We start from the raw sequence: 15,727 nt of genomic DNA on the forward strand, positions 1-15,727 counted from the left end.
TGAGGTTCAGTTGTCAAATGTGTGGAGTTGCTGCCTTTCCATCTCCTAAGAAGTTTTTTCATTGATGTCCAGAGGTCCATTACCCTGTTCACCCTTGTGCCATCCCTTTGGTCCTACAGGGTTTTAAGAAAATTGCCTTTCAGCCTCTGGACTCAGACAACCTCAAGTTTTGAGAGCCAAGGTTTATATTGGGGGATATTTTCTAGGTGAGGCTGGGTCTCTGCTCTGCTCTAAAACTTTCCAGTGGTTCTTCTTGATCAAGTGGGTTTTATCCTGCCCAGATATCTTTCCCAAGGTTCCTTCTTTTTACTTTCCCAGTCTTGTGCCTGCGTCTTTTATCACTCACTTTCCCCAGATAAGGGAGTTTGGTTATACTATTTAGATGAACATAGGGGAATTTCTAATTATCTCACCAGAACAGCATCCTTCCACCATGTAAATGTTTTGTTTGTCACCATTGAATTTAAGTCATCCATCAGGCTTACCTGGCTTCAGGACTCGCTCATCCCGGCTTGGTCCAGGATCATTCTACCAGTGGTTCTCCACTGCCGGGGCAGTTTTCAAGGGTTACTCACAGAAGGATATTTGTAACTCTACCACACTGTCATGTCTCACAGCATATGTCAGTTGGGTATTGATCTTTTGAATTCTGAATTTGCACTACCCTAACTGTAGTCAGGGGCTTTGAGTTCTTATAATTTTATGTTTCCGTGCTGCTTTGCAACAGACGGGGGAGCTGCTCTGCTCTCATAGCAGGGTAGGGGAGGAGTAGTTTGCCCACTCCTAAGTGCACATGACTGTTTGGCCATCCCTCTGGTGATGGCCAAACACTCATGCAGACTTTCCCTGTTCTCCATGCAGGAGAACACGCCTGGCCCCCATTCCCTGCCTGAGCGGCAAACCACGACGCTCAGACCAATCACAAGGCTGCATTGCAGTGTTGTGATTGGTCAGGGGTGCCTGGGTGCTTACCAATTAAAATTCTGCATTACAATTGGTCAGAGGATCCTAACTGTGCTTCCTGATCCTGGAGTCTGACGAAGGAGAGCTGGAGCAGAGTGGAGGGACCCGGCGGCAAACAAAGTGTGCGCACCCCCCCTACCAACTGCGAGCCGTGCCGTCTGCCACTGACTGTAGCACTGTATTTCTTCTAATACATCACATATGTGTTCTTCTGCTCTGTTTACTTCCCAGTGGTCCAGCAGCCTAGCATGGGTTGCCAGCGCAGGGGGCAAGACATGTATAGTTCTGCTAATCCGTCCTATGTTTGACAGGTCATGCCTTTTCACTGAACCCCCCTTCCCATGCAAATTTAAAAGTAGCGTTCTCTATTGTGTGTCACCATAACAACACGTAAGGAAACAGTTTTTGTTATGGATCAAATAATATGGCCTAAACAATATATTACAACATTGTCAAAGTCAACGAAGCTAGCAAATGTTAAAGAAGAGGAAACATCTACTATAATAAAAAGGTGGGTTGCGCTATATTGGAAACAATAAAGAGAAAATGAATACAAGGCAAATGTGTTGCATCTAGTAGCCTACCAAAGTTTGTGATTAGGTTAAGGTTGCTGCCAGTCGGGACATGGCAGCAGTGTGGATCAACTAATGACTGATGTGCTTCACCAGCTCTCTTATCCCTCCTCTCCCCTCCCACTCTGCAACACGCCTCCCAATTTGCCAGTTTATCTGAGTATATATCTATTGTTAGGAAGACGTTTTAGTTACCAACAAATGCCTTTTGACATACCTGCCTATCTCTATGCCACCCATCCATTTTCTCACCTGGGACACCCTCTTGATTGTGTTTTTCGCTGGCATGGGGGTTGGTTGCTGGTGCTTCATGCTTCCTGGGTCTCCCCTAGCAGCTGGTCAGCAGCTAGCAGGATTCAATGGCCGGTCTGTCATTAAGACAAGCTGAATTGTCTTCAACCAGTGTCACAACACAAGCTGCTTCTGGGCAGGGAGGAGCCTTCTAGTTGAGCTAGTAATGCTGGGGGTGTGGCCATTATCAGCACAAGCAATGTGTGGTCTGAATACAAGAGTTACATGCTATGCAACCCTGTCCTTCTGTCAGTGGACGGTCGTCCTCGTTCTACACAGCGTGACTTTTGCCCGCCTCTCTCAGTGAGTCCCCGCTGAGTTAAAAAGTCCTTAGGATGACAGAATTTAGACTCTGCCTATATCACTTTTTGACCACAGCCCTCTGTCGAGAGTCACTCGGTCAGCCCTCGCGTCATGGTCTTTCTACTGTACACCCCTTCTTCCTTAAGAATTTTGCTCCAGGGCAACCACACATGTGCCCCTGCCCACTCTACACCATTGCACTGAGGGCTTCCGGGGGTGACATTCATAGAATGTCTACCCCCGGGCTGCTTCGGGCGGAAGCACAGTCTAGGAAAGGAAGTTGTCCTGATTGGCTGGTTCCCAGCGGTAGCCGCGTGAGCTGTGCTGAGCGCGAAATGGGGATTTGGGGGGGTGGCCGACCAACGGGAGGCTCGCCCCCCGGGGATGTTTGGGGCACCAGGGGAGGGGAGGGGGGGAGGAAGCATGACACTAGGGGCTCGCCGTAGCGGCGCTCTTTGGGCTGGTTGGGCTGGTTGGGTGGTTTTTGGGCTTCTTTTGGGCTGGGGTGGTTAAAACCGGCCATTTTGTGTCACCGCACACTGTTTGTGGTGCGGTGACACAGCAGCCAGGTCACAGGCATTTTTTGTGGCAGGGTTTGGGGCCTAGCGGTGCTTTGTGGCGGCGGTGCGCGGTGTTTCCGAGCCGTTCGTCGAGCGTTTGCCTGACGTGCAGGGTGTGCAGGCAGGGAGCTGGTCGGTGCGCTGTGTCAGCGGTAGGGGGCGTTGCTGTGTCGCGATGGCGGACTCCTCGGACCCGCGTGTGCTGGAGGCACTGAGGCTTCTGACGGAGGCGGGCCGCATGGATATAGTGCGGCCCGACCTCAAGGTAAGGCCGCCGCGGCGCGCTGCCATCGGCGCCGCGGCAGCTGTGGCGGCGTGCGACCCGCCGAGGTCACGGGCGGCTCCGCGAGGCGGGAGGGGAGGCGGGGGGCGAGGGGGGGCGGTCGGGCGGCGGACAAGGCCCCGGGCAAGGCGAAGGTAGGGGCTCAGAAGGCCAAACAGAAGGGGCGGAAGAGGCCCTTGGTGTTTGTGGCAGGGGGTGAGGGAGAGGGAGAGGGAGAGGTGGGTGGGGGCCGCGAGGGGCCAGTGGCAGTGGTTGAGGTAGGGCCAGGTGGCCTGGAGGGTGTGGGGGAGGGGGAAGGGGACCGGGTAGTTCTGCCTGGGGAGAGTGGGGGCATTGGAGGGGGGGGCAGGGGGATGAGAGTGCGGAGGGGCCCCCGGGGGGGGAGGGTCCCAGTGGCAGCGGGTGCAGGGGGGTTTGGTGGGGGGAGGGCTGGGGGGGCGGTTTCGCCGCTGCTCATCGACGAGACGGATTTGGAGGATGAAGGGGTGCTGGGGGGGGGAGGACACGGAGCTGGACTGGAGTGGGTCCTCGGCGGAGGAAGGGGGGGCGAGGGGGCGGGCGTCGCCTGGGCGGCGGGGGCGAGGGGGTGGAGTCGGCCGGGTGGGGGGGCAGGGTGGGGCGGGGGCGCTGGGGGGAGTGAGCGGAGGCGGCGGCGCGACGGGCGAGCGGGGTGATTCGGGGTGAGTCGGTGGGAGTGGCGGGGGTGAGTCGGGGGGTAGGGGATGGGTGGGGGGTCCGGGCGGGCATGAGGCATGCTTTGGGGGGGGGCAGGGGGCAGTGGCGCGGCCTGGGGGAGGCAGGGGGGGTGGGGTGAGGAGAGGGGTGGGGCCGAGTGGGGGTCCCAGGGGGTGGGGAGGTCCAGGGGGATGGGTGGGGGAGGGGGGTTGGGAGCTGGGGGGAGGGGGGGTACCGTCACGGCACGGAGGTCATTCGGCGGGATGGGGGAGGGGGAGGGGTGCGGCGATGGGGTGGGGGTTTGGCGGAGGGGGCGGCGCGTGGGGGGGCGAGGGTGGTTGTTTTTACCCTGGCATGCTGGACTCCACCTTTTTTCCTTGGCAGGAGCTGTTGGTAAGGCGCTCGGGGGAGCAGCATGCGGCTCCCACCCACCGAGTGGATGGGCCGGCTCTGTTTGGTACGGACGGCCGAGCTCCAGCGAGGGACCTGGCTCAGGGACTTGGTGAATGGAGGCGAGACGCGTCTCCGCAGGCCCCTCCCCGATGGGTCTCTACGGCCGCCGGGGGTGGGGGAGTAAGGATGGACACGACTATCTCTGAGTTGCCTGCGAGTGTGGTGCATGGGAGAGAGAGTGTGGACTTGCTGGATTTGATGCGGGTGTGTCGTGAGAGAGCGGGTCTGAGCCGGTTGGAACCCCAGGTGAGGGGCCGGAGTGGTGTGGAGCCGGCGGATGGTGAGTCGGAGGAAGAGGGTGAGATCCGGGAGGATGGGGGGGCTGGTAACGTTGTTGGAAGTGTATTGCAGGTGCCAGCAAGGCAGGAAGCTCCCAGAGTGACGGCCCCCTCGGCTCAACTGGTAAGGCGGCGGGATCCAGCAAGGACACCGACCTTGACGCCAGGTAAGACAGGGGACGGCGCGGGGAGCGCTAAGAGGCGTTGTGTGCAGGTGTCAGTGGGGTCGGGGGCGATGGGGAGGATGGGTGGCGGCTGGTGCGGGGACGGTATGTACAGGACGTGGGAGTCGGTACGGACTGCGCGGTGCCGGGCGGGGCTGCGCCGAGCGCGGGTGCCGAGGCCGTGGTGGCGGGTGACAAGGCGTCGGGCGGAAAGGAGGCGGCGGGGGGAAGTAAGGAGAGTTGTGTGATTCCGGTGCGGAAGCTGCCGTACATGTGGTTGACCAAGCCGCTAGGGGCCCACCTTTCCGCGGCGACGAAGGAAAAGATTTGGAAAGGGGAATACATAGATATTTTGAAGCTGCTACACAGGGAATTGACCTCAAAAGAGGGGTCGAAGGAGGAGGAGCAGGAGTTGGCAAGGCGCCCTAAGGTTCCCCTGACGCTGGACAATTGGTCCGCAGCGTTCCTCATTTACGCGAGCGTGTATTGCGAGAAGTTCCCGGACAGGTGCGTCGCGCTGTTTAAATACATGGACGTGGTGCGCAGGGCGCAGGTGACTTACGGCGGGTACGCCTGGTCGCACTACGATGAGGAGTTTCGGGCGCGCATGGCGGGGGACCCGGAAGCGCAGTGGGGGGAGCTAGATTCGGACCTGTACCAGCAGACGATGGGAGGGGCCAAGTTTGGCCGCACCATTTACACGGCCAGCGGTTTGCCGCTGGCGTCCCCCCCCTTTGAGGCGCGCCCCACCCGTGGGGGGGTGGGACAGGGAGCCTCTGGCAGCCAGGCTGCAGTCGGGGCCTGCTGGGATTTTAACAGGGGAGTCGGCGGGCGGCATGCCGTTTCCGGCACGAGTGCTCTTCATGTGGACGGAACCATCCGGCGCTGCGGTGCTGGGGGCCCGGAGGCCCACCAGGGCAGCTGCCCGCGCAGGGAGGTGGACTTGCCAGAGGGGGTCCAGGTGGGGGGAGGGGAAGGGGTAGAGGGGGGGGGAGCCGGAGCTCTGGGAAAAGGCTCGTACGCCGGTTAGGATCGAGCGGATGGAGCCCTGGTTGGCGGCGTATCCGCGGGCGGAGGATGCTGCCGTGCTGCGCCGGGGTTTCCGGGAGGGGTTTCGGCTGGGGTACGAAGGCCCTCGGATTGCTCGCTGGGCGGACAATCTAAAATCGGTGAACGCGCACAAGGGCATGGTGAGAGAGAAACTGTTCAAGGAGGTCAGGGAGGGGCGGATGGCGGGCCCCTTCACGGCGCCGCCGCTGCCGGGCTTGATCATTTCCCCCATCGGGGTGGTGCCTAAGAAGGAGGAGGGGCAGTTCCGACTGATACAGCACTTGTCCTGGCCGGAGGGGGAGTCGGTCAATGCGTACATTTCGGCGGAGTTGGCGTCTGTGACTTACTCGTCGGTGGACGTGGCACGACGTCTGGTGGCGGCGGCGGGACGGGGCGCGCTGTTGGCAAAATGCGACATCAAGTCGGCCTTCCGACTCCTTCCGGTGCACCCGGCGGATTACCAGTTGCTGGGGATCCAGTTTCAAGGTCTCATCTTTGTGGATAAGGTGCTGCCGATGGGGTGTTCCATTTCATGCGCACTGTTTGAGCGGTTCAGCTCATTCATTCAGTGGGTTTTTTCCAGGCGCACAGGCTCGGAGTCAGTGACGCACTATCTGGATGATTTCTTCCTGGTGGGGCGGCCCGGTGCGGCGGACTGTCAGCGGCTGCTGGATGGTTTGGCCGGGTTGATGGGGGAATTTGGGGTTCCCTTGGCACCAGAGAAGACGTGCGGTCCCAGTACGGTGTTGTCCTTTCTCGGTATCGAGCTCGACTCGGTCGCCATGGAAGCACGCCTGCCGGAAGACAAAAGGGTGGCAATGTTGGCTTTGGTGGATGGCATGTTGGCAAAGAGGAAGGTGACGGTGCGGGACGTGCAGGTGTTGTTGGGACATTTGAATTTTGCGTGCCGCGTGGTGCGGGCGGGCCGAACGTTTTGCCGGCGTCTCGGCTTGGCGTTGTCGGGTTTGCCGTTGCCACATCACCATGTGCGCCTCTCGGCGGGGATGAAGGAGGACCTGCGCATGTGGCGGGCGTTCTTGGAGCGTTTCAATGGTGTGCCGATGGCGCCGGCGGAGGACTGGGAGTGGGATGTCACCATGTACTCGGATGCGGCGGGCGTCGGAGGTTTCGGGCTGTACTGGGAGGGAAAATGGTATGCGGAGCAGTGGCCGGACCATTGGCAGGCGGGCGGGAGGAGCATTGCGTTCCTGGAGTTGTTCCCTTTGGTGGTGGCGGTCACGGTGTGGGCAGGGGCGCTGGCACACAAGAGGGTGCTTTTTCGTGTGGACAACATGGCCGTCGTGCAGGTAGTGAACAGGCAGTCGGCTCGGGATCCGCAGGTGCTGAAATTGATGCGGGTGTTTGTCCTGCGGTGCTTGGAGAATGACATACTGTTTCAAGCGCGCCACGTTCCCGGAGTGGACAATGACATTGCTGATGCCTTGTCTCGTTCACAGTGGGAGAGGTTCCATGGGCTAGCCATGGCGGCGGAGGAAGTCAAGACGCCGGTGCCGGAGGAACTGTGGTCGGTGGGCGAGGCCGGGTCGTTCAGTTGGTGAAGACGTCGGTGGCAGTGTCTACGTGGAAGGCGTATGAACTAGCGTGGGAGGAATTCCTGCAGTCAGGTGCAGTGCGGAGCGGGGACAGGTGGCAGCGCGAGGAACAGGTGGTAAGATTCATGCTGGCGCTCATGGATAGAGGCTTGTCGCGGGTGTCGATTGCGGGCAAGTTGTCGGCGGTGGCGTTCATGGGGAAGATGTGGTGGGGTTACCCTCCGTCGGCAGGGGAGCTGGGAACCAGGCTGTTGGAGGGGTGGGCGAGGGAGAGGGGGGCGAAGGTGCGGCTGCGCCGTCCCATCACGGTGGACTTGTTGGCAGGAGTGATTGGCGCGCTTCCCGAGGTGTGCAGGGATGCAGGCGAGACGGTGCGTTTCTCTACCTTGATGTCATGGCTTTTCTTTGGGGCGTTCCGAGTGTCGGAGTTGCTGGGCGCGAAGGGGAGGCGGGGGGTGTTGTGGGGGGACGTGGAGGTTCGGGCCCCGGAGGTGGCGGTGTGTTTGAGACGCTCGAAGACGGACCAGCGGGGGGTTGGTACCTGGGTGGTGCTGGGGCCGGGCGACAGGGAGGGGGTGTGCCCGGCGGTGTGGGGCAGGAGGTTGATGGCCGAGGGTGAAGAGAAGGAGGGGGAGGTTTTTGGTCGGGGTGGGGGGGGCGGAGTGACGGCGTCGCAAGCGTTGTGGGTTCTGCGGCGTGCCCTGCGGTGCATGGGGGAGGATCCCCTGGCGTTCGGGACGCATTCTTTTCGGATCGGGGCGGCGACGGAGGCGGCACGGAGGGGTTGGGGTAAGGAAGAGATACAGAGGCTGGGTAGGTGGAAGTCGGACTGTTACAGGACGTATGTGCGGTTGAGGGAGGCGGATGGTGCGTCGTCGCAGTGATTCCCGATTTTCATATATGTGTCTTTGCAGGTGCTGTGGTGGGGCCGGATGTGGCTGTCCTGAATTTGTACATTGTGGGTCATTCGTTCGTCAAGAAGGCAGAACAAGCGGAGTGGGACAGGCATCAGGCGCTCAATTTGGGATTGGATGCGGGGTTGTACAGATGTCATTGGAGGGGGAAAGGGGGTAGGCGTTGGCATGAGTTATTGTCGTTGTTGAACACACTGGTGAGAGGGGGGGTGTGCCCGGATGTGGTGGTGATTCACCTGGGCGAGAACGATTTGGTGCAGTGCAAGTGGTTGGCGCTACTCAAACAAATGAAGCAGGAACTGAGGGAAATCAAGAGGCAATGGGCGGGGTGCCATGTCATATGGTCTGAGTTTATTCCCAGGCGGGTGTGGAGGGGAGCTGAGCGCCCAGGGACCATAGATAAGGCACGTAGGAAGATCAACCGCGAGATGCGTGAATTCTGCGCCAGGGAGGGGGTGGGGAGGATGGAGCACCCGGAGTTGCGCTATGGTGCAAACTATTTTTTCCGGGAGGATGGGGTTCACCTGTCCAGGTATGGCATGGAGCTGTATGTAGTGCAGCTGAAGGAGGCTTTAGATGGGGCCCTGGGGGTGGTCAGGTATCCCAGGAGGCTGGAGTCCTAGGGGGGAGGTCGAAAGTCGTATACGACTTTCGAGTGGCGCTGTCCTAAGGTGATAGGGTGGTGTTGCTGGAGGCCTGGGACTGTATGGTAGCGGGGTGGGGTCATGGAGGTCATTAGGGGCATTTAGTAGGGGCAGGTTGATGAGCGGATGTGGTTGTATTACTGTGGTTGTATTACTGTTGCAATGTTCGGGTTTACATTTAGGGGTGGGGGTGGGGGGCTGTCAGGCAGTTTGTTATTTAGTGAGCAGTAGTTTTGTTCGGCACAGGCCAAGGGGGATGTGTTATATGTGCACCTGATTCCAATAAAGCGGCCTTTATCACACACTTTGGTTGTCAGTGTCTCTGCTTCCCACCCCCCCTCACCTACTGGTGTGCCCCAATGGGGATTTGGGGGGGTGGCCGACCAACGGGAGGCTCGCCCCCCCGGGATGTTTGGGGCACCAGGGGAGGGGGGGGGGAGGAAGCATGACACTAGGGGCTCGCCGTAGCGGCGCTCTTTGGGCTGGTTGGGCGGTTTTTGGGCTTCTTTTGGGCTGGGGTGGTTAAAACCGGCCATTTTGTGTCACCGCACACTGTTTGTGGTGCGGTGACATAGCAGCCAGGTCACAGGCATTTTTTGTGGCCCTCCCTCCCTTTAGTTGGGTTTATTGCTGGTCCCGGGGTTTTTTCCTTGTCTGGGGGGGGGGGGGGGAGGGGGGTCTGGAATAGGGTTTTCGAGGGGTTTTGTTGGTTGATGGTGCACTGGTTTAGGGTTGCAGTTGTGTTTTGTCGCTGGAACAGGTGCGTTTTTGGGGGTCTGTCCTAAGGTGATAGGGTGGTGTTGCTGGAGGCCTGGGACTGTATGGTAGCGGGGTGGGGTCATGGAGGTCATTAGGGGCATTTAGTAGGGGCAGGTTGATGAGCGGATGTGGTTGTATTACTGTGGTTGTATTACTGTTGCAATGTTCGGGTTTACATTTAGGGGTGGGTGTGGGGGGCTGTCAGGCAGTTTGTTATTTAGTGAGCAGTAGTTTTGTTCGGCACAGGCCAAGGGGGATGTGTTATATGTGCACCTGATTCCAATAAAGCGGCCTTTATCACACACTTTGGTTGTCAGTGTCTCTGCTTCCCACCCCCCCTCACCTACTGGTGTGCCCCAAATTGACAGGTGCGCAGTTAGGCGCGCCAGGAGCGAGGTAGGCACCATTTTTTGTGGCTCTTCATATTCTCTGAGGCTTTTTGTTACATTGAGGCTGGTAGCTAATAGCGCGTTAAGTGCAATGGCTGAAGCTGCAGCTTCAGTTAAGGAAGCCTTGCGTATTTTGTGCGAAGCCGTGAGGGAAGATTGAATCCTTCCGGGCATGTTGTCCTAGGTTTGTGTGGGCTTAGAACAGAAAAAGAGAACAGCAGCAGGCAGCGTGCACGCTGCTGTTGCAGCATGCCTGTCTAGTGAGGACTCACCTGTGGAAGGCTGGAAAGCTTGCAAGGAATTCCGGGCCCATGACGAAATCCCCAACCGGCAGACTCCTAATTCCTCTGCCACTCCAGGGCTCTTCTCTTCGACAAAGAGAGGGAGGGGTAGAGCTCGCACCCGCTCAGGGCAGAGCTCTGCTCTCTGTAAGAAAAGGCTCCTTAAAGAAACAATGCTATTTAAACAAGCATTGGCATAGCCAATAGGTCTTGCCTTTGGAACCTTATAAGTGTTTAGTTATCCAGCACAATATCCTTGGTGCAACAACATCAAGTGTTGCATGGCTAAACACTTATAAGGTCCCAAAGGTGAGATCTATTGGCTATGCCAATGCTTGTTTACTCCAGGTATCTTTCTAAAATCTTCCATCTGCATAACTCAAACGTCATTGCCTTTCCCTTCACCGCTGTCTTTTCACTCTGTCCTAATGCATGTACTGCCTTGCCACATTTCCCTTTCACCATGCCCTCTTTCTCTCTTCCCACACCTTTAAACACAGCATTTTATTTTCCTTTGGAGCCGTCATTATTTCAACAGCTGTCTTTACCTGCTTCATAAACTTTAACATTAAATGGTAATTACAACTGGTACACCTGTTACCTTAACTTTGTGTCCCATGCCATGGATATCACCCTCCACATGCTCAACTCACTAAGCCATCCAGAGGCGACTCAGTTCGCAGGACTCAATAGAAACACGAGAAATATATTGCACTAACATCTCAAAAAAATCAAAAACTCATAGGGAATTGAAGACAAAGTAAACCTGAAATGTAAAAAAAGGACTACTTTGCAGACATTGTTCTAGAGTTTGTTGAAGATTCCATCAGTGTTTTTTGCCCGTATAATATATAAAGAAGTGGTTCTGTCGAGAGAGTGACTATTTCTTTGTTCAATGTAATTAATATATCCTGAACATTCAATTTTAAGTAGCAAACATTACAAACTTTATGAAAGCCACTAGTTCAACAACACTTTTCAAGGACCATGGGGAAATACACGGAACATACCACGAAGAAAAAATATTTTTTGGGTCAAACAGTGACGATTATATTGTATGGGTATTATGAACACTTATTAATGAATATGGCTGTCAATAAAACAATACAATGCACAGCGATAAAGTGATAGAAGTGCAGGAAAAGTGACTTGTGGCGATAAGTGAAAAAAGTGTTATACATATACTATACAAATAGGTGACACGTAAGGCAAATCACTGTGATGTTGTACTGTCCATTCCTCAATGCATGAATACACAACACAAATGTGACTTTATATTGGGGTCAGGGAAGCTGCATTGACTAATGTGACTGCAACGTCGACATTTCGACCATGGGCAGAAGTGCAGCTTATTATGCGTCTGAAGCGGGTCTTCATCAGGACTGAGAGTAGAAAAACCAATTGTTGACAGCCGCAATGAGTAAATACCAGGGATCCTGTGAGGTAAGTGGTTTAGGATCCGAAAAGATTCCAATTTCGACAGAGTACATGCCAGGGATCCTATGAGGCAGGTAGACCTACACCAGGAGGTTGTGGTCTAAAAAAGCCATGTTCACTCATGCATGCTCCACCAGCCGGTTGGAGACGAGTCATAGTAGGTAGTAAGCATAGTAAGTTTTATACTACAGAAAGGGTCTGGGAGTTCGCAGGACTGGCCCCACTAAAGCCCTAGTGATGCACGATTTTTGACATTCCCGATTTGCAGCCTATATCGGCACCCACAAGGGGTGCCTTTGCAGGATGGAAAGGGTACATCAAAATAATTTCTAGCAGTGGCCCTTGACAACTGCGCGGTGAGTGTTACCACGCTGCTGTCGACCCCACATTCACCCCCATACCATTTCGCGATCTTACTGTCAAGCAAGTCTTCCAGTTCCTTGTCCTCTGCCCCGGCACCTTCCATCTTTGCTACCCCGGGACAGCCGGTGAGGGGCAGGGACGGGGCTGCTTCTACAGTGCCATGACAAGACCAGGCTGACAGCCAAAGGTACAAAATACAACCCTTTGGCCAAATAAAAAAAACAACTCAGCATGACATGACTTAACTCCGCCTCAGATTGTGACATTTCCAAAGTGGCGATGTCATAGACATAAAAGCAAATTACAGCAACAAGAAATGAAAACAAGACCTCTAAACCCCACCACGCTCCAGCACGAACCCTGGCCCCACAGACACCTTTGCTTCACTTCTGTTTCATGCCGCCATGTGCGTGTGCACATGTTCGCACATATGCGGCAAGCCACCAAGCGAAAGCACGCACACAATGGAAGAAGGGGGGAGGGAGGGAAAACGAAAGCACACCGCCATGCGCACGTGCACATTTTGTACCACCCTGTAACATTTTATCACTATTCATGCATTGCGGGCATTCTCTTACCATTCTGTCAACCATTTTATCAATGCCCGGCCACCAAAAATTATTCCTGATAAGACGTTTCATAGAAGACATACCTATGTGTCCTTGGTGTGACAATAACAAAATTCTCCTTTGTAAAGAAACTGGAGGAATAATCTTACCAGCTTTGAATAATAGACCACCAAACTCCTCAATTTCAGAATAAACCTGACAAAACGGAGCTAGCTCTACAGAAATATTTTTCTCTTTGGGCCATCCTTCCTTTACATACCCAAAAATCTGCTGGCACAAAACATCTTTCCTCAATTCTTCAAACCACTCTTCTTCTTTTAAAGATAAAAACTCTTCAGAAACACAATCATTAATAGAAGTAACAACATCCTCTTTTTGTTCAACAGCTGAAATATTATCGTCATCACAAGGCAACCTTGAAAGAAAATCAGCCGTGACATTGGATTTTCCAGGAACGTAAATAATCTCAAAATCATACTCTTGAAGACGAGAAGTCAAACGGGCTATTCATGCAGTAGAATTCCAGCCACCTCCGGGAGATAAAATCCCCACAAGAGGTTTATGGTCCGTTCGAAGAATTAACCTATTTCCCCACACATAATTGCGAAAGTGCTCAACAGCCCAAATACAAGCCAGAAGTTCTCTTTCTATTACAGAATACCTCCTTTCTGTGGAGAACAAAGTTCTGGACGCAAATGCAACGCACCACTCTTCTTTACCTGAATGTTGACTAAGCACACCACCCAAGCCATATAGGCTGGCATCTACAGTGATAATAAAGTTTTTGTTAATACAAAACGATTTAAGAGTGGGTGCATTAACAATCTCCTCCTTAATCTGTCTGAAAGCAAGATCCTGTCTGTCAGACCAAATAAAATTAGTTGAACTTCTGGTCAATTCTCTAAGCGGTTCCATTTTCGTGGCGAAATTGTGAATAAACTTGCTATAATATTCGCATAAACCTGCAAAAGACAACAACTTTTCCTTATTGTCAGGGGCAGGAGCCTTCACAATGGCATCAACCAAGAATGCAATGTAATGTGTTCCTTTCATATTGTGTTGCCTTTTTTGATTTGAAGAAGGAGGTCCACAGCCTTCAATTAAAATGAAGTATTTATTTAGAAGTTGAAGTGGAAAGCACAGCACAACTGGTAGCAGTCAGAAATCCAGTAAACTGCCCTTCGTGGAACCTGGAAGCTGAAATGTAAGATGCAGGAAAGCATCACTACATTCCACGTTCCAGCTGGCAGATAACAGAGAGTATATACACAAGAAACACAGGGAAAGACAAAATGTAACACACCCATACGCGGCAAGCTGCATACGGGAAGGGGCATTTTTGTTGCTATGACAACAAAAGCTTCGCAAGATGGTGTCGGACTGTCCACAGTCCCTACGGACACACCATTGCTGTTTGCTTTGGATAAATGACGAGAGCAGCCATCTTTGTCCATGCAGACGTGTGCATTTAAGCCCTCTGGAGAATTGATTGCAAAAGGCATTCGCATGGCGAGGGCAGCGCATGCGCTGCTTTCGCCAGGCGCGACCTAAAAAGAAAGTCCCATGAAAATAAGTAGCACAAATACTCGCTCTAGTGTGAATTTGGAGCAGTGCGACTTTTTATCCGGTAGTCAGGTTAATGAAGAAAGACACATATTTTTGGCAGAAAACGTCAAAATACAGCTAATGCTTTCCAGTGAGACTGGTGACACATTATTGAAACCAGCAATTATGCAAATTAAATCAGCAAAATCCGGATTAATCATTAATCAAAAGGATTTCACTCCAGCTAGAAGTTTTATGCATGGAGATTGTGATATAGACAAAGTATTCTCGGGCAAAAAAGCCACAAATAAAAGTGCAGTTATTGATAATACTGCAAGTCAGAATTGGAGGGCAATTGGATCTGGTCCCTAAGGAAATTAATAATGAGTGCAGATTAGCCAAATTGAATAACAGAAGAGTTCCTGAGATTGTAAACTCAAGCGGCTCGCAGTCCTTTGGGGGAGAAATGCTGCCAAACAAAATAAATGGCAGTAAAGACGTTTTTGACAGGCTTCTGCCATCCTGCAACAAAACCAACGAGGAGGGGGAGAATTTTCAAGTGAATTTTCCTGCACCAATGGATTCAAAGAGGGCAGCATACTGTGCTAAAGCGATAAATAGGAAGGTATACGATTGTGGGGTCGGGGATGGGGAATGTCCGGGGGGCAGTAAAAAAGGTTAAGAAAGAGTTGAGTAAAGGGGTGGTAGGAAACCAGTGGGGTGATGACGAATTTGAGTCATTGGAAGAGAGGGAGATTGATGACGAATGGGAAAACGTTATACAGACCCCCCAGGATATAGCAGCATGGATTAGCAAACTTAGCGGCACAAATATGGAAATTTAGCAGCACTAATATGGACATTTAGCGGCATTTTTGCAGCACTTTATTTTACTCATAATCATTCATTTTCAGCCTTAAATCAAAGGAAACTGTTTTAGCAGAGTATTCCGCTTTGAAATAGGCAGCCTGGGATATGGAACAGAGGAAGCAGCCCCCACATGTTAAGGCTGTTATCCCTTGGAAATGCAATCCTCCATTTGCTTTAGGGTACGTTCTGAGACGCCCATCAAAGATGGCCTGGTAGCATCCCATAGGAAATGGCATTCCAGAACCTACCTTAGTGAAATTAAATATTTGCCTAAGATCACACAATTTCAGCATGGAAGCCACGATTTTATCCAGATTTTTTGGTATCACACTGTACAAATCAGCAAGTAAGTGGTTATCTATTTGTCTTTCCTTACGTTAAGACTTTGTTTTTAGTTTTAACCTCCTAGTGCATTCTTCTGTAGTTTTTTAAATTATAGCTTCAACTTGACTGGAAGGAATTGAAGCGCTTCACATGCGCACCAGTCACACTACACAATTAAAACACAAACACATGCATTGTTTATAGGCATAGGGAGAGTAAGTGACTTGCCCAGAATCACAGGATGATGAGCCAACGTCGAGACTTGAACCTGCCTCCCCGGCACCACAGTCGGCAGCTCTGGCCTTTACATAACATACCGGTAGTCTAGACAGAGAGAAGCCGCAGTCACATGAGAGCTCTGCTCGTCGAGGTTCCAGTATGACCTTGGCTGTGGTTCATAATCAACCTCAAAAGGCACATAACTTTGCCCCCTCTCCACCCTTTACTGGAGAGTGCTGATTTGTTTATATGGAAAGGCAACACCTTC

At 53.3% G+C, this 15,727-nt stretch overlaps 1 protein-coding gene across 1 annotated transcript; it reads left to right on the forward strand.

Annotated features, from left to right (window-relative positions):
• The first annotated feature begins 4,226 nt into the window (after positions 1 to 4,226).
• LOC147692083 (uncharacterized) lies at positions 4,227 to 8,682 on the forward strand. The gene is made up of 2 exons (XM_086936735.1): positions 4,227 to 4,545; positions 8,060 to 8,682. The coding sequence occupies exons 1-2, from the start codon at positions 4,227 to 4,229 to the stop codon at positions 8,680 to 8,682; spliced, it is 942 nt and encodes a 313-aa protein (XP_086792861.1).
• Positions 8,683 to 15,727: the final 7,045 nt, after the last annotated feature.

The sequence above is a fragment of the Lissotriton vulgaris genome, chromosome 9 (genome assembly GCF_964263255.1).
Source record: "Lissotriton vulgaris chromosome 9, aLisVul1.2, whole genome shotgun sequence".
Taxonomy (NCBI): Eukaryota; Metazoa; Chordata; class Amphibia; order Caudata; family Salamandridae; genus Lissotriton; species Lissotriton vulgaris.